The sequence below is a fragment of the Corvus brachyrhynchos genome, unplaced genomic scaffold, assembly GCF_000691975.1.
Source record: "Corvus brachyrhynchos isolate BGI_N302 unplaced genomic scaffold, ASM69197v1 scaffold193, whole genome shotgun sequence".
Taxonomy (NCBI): Eukaryota; Metazoa; Chordata; class Aves; order Passeriformes; family Corvidae; genus Corvus; species Corvus brachyrhynchos.
The window spans coordinates 391,606-392,352 of NW_008237087.1; the positions used below are offsets into that span (position 1 = coordinate 391,606).

Consider the following 747-nt stretch of genomic DNA (forward strand, 5'->3'; position numbering starts at 1 on the left):
GCACCCGCCCCCCGCCCGCCCAGACGTGAGTGGGGATAGGGGTGCTGGTTTGGAGGGGGGAATCAGGCCCTTTGTGGTTCAGGGGATGTGTCCCACAGCCCTGGGGAAGGGGTGGCCTGAGCCCTGCCCCCTCACCCAGGCTCCCCCATCCCAGGTCGGAGTCCCCTGTCCCCAGCGAGCCGACGGATGCATCCATGCCCCCGCCTGAGCTGGAGCCTGTGGGGGGTGATGAGGAGACGCAACCCCTCCTGGACCCCAGCGAGACGCCCCCAGACCCCAAAGAGGCACCCCCAGACCCCAAGGAGGCTCCCCCAAGCAATGCTGAGTCTCCTCCTGGCGAGCTGGCCTCTGTGGAGGTGCCCCCCAGTGAGGAAGCCCCCGAAGAACTGCCCTCTGATGAGCTGCCCCTCGATCAGCCGCCCCCCGACACGCAGCCCTCTGACATTCAGCCTCCTGATGTGCAGCCCCCTGAGGAGCCCCTTCCTCTCGTGCTGCCCCCCGAGGAGCCTCCTTCTGAGGAGCTGCCCCTCGAGAGACCATCCCTTGCTGAGCTGCCCCCTGACAGAACCCCCCCTGAGGAGGTGCCCTCCAGTGAAACACCCCCCAATGAGCTGCCCCTTGACGTCCCTCCCCTTGCTGAGCTGCGCCCGGAGAAACCAGCGTTCGAGAAGTCGCCCCCCCATGAGCTGCCCCCTGAAGTCCTGCCCATCGACAAATCACCCCCTGATGAGCTGCCCCCCAATGAGT

At 67.2% G+C, this 747-nt stretch overlaps 1 protein-coding gene across 1 annotated transcript in view; it reads left to right on the forward strand.

The window, feature by feature from the left end:
- Nucleotides 1-747, forward strand: part of KMT2D (lysine methyltransferase 2D) — a gene marked incomplete at its 5' end in the record, with an annotated part of 23,600 nt that overhangs the window by 575 nt on the left and 22,278 nt on the right. The window contains one exon of the mRNA XM_017728676.1: nt 155-698. Within this exon, the coding sequence (XP_017584165.1) occupies nt 155-698 (544 nt within the window). The remainder of the gene's footprint in view (nt 1-154; nt 699-747) is intronic.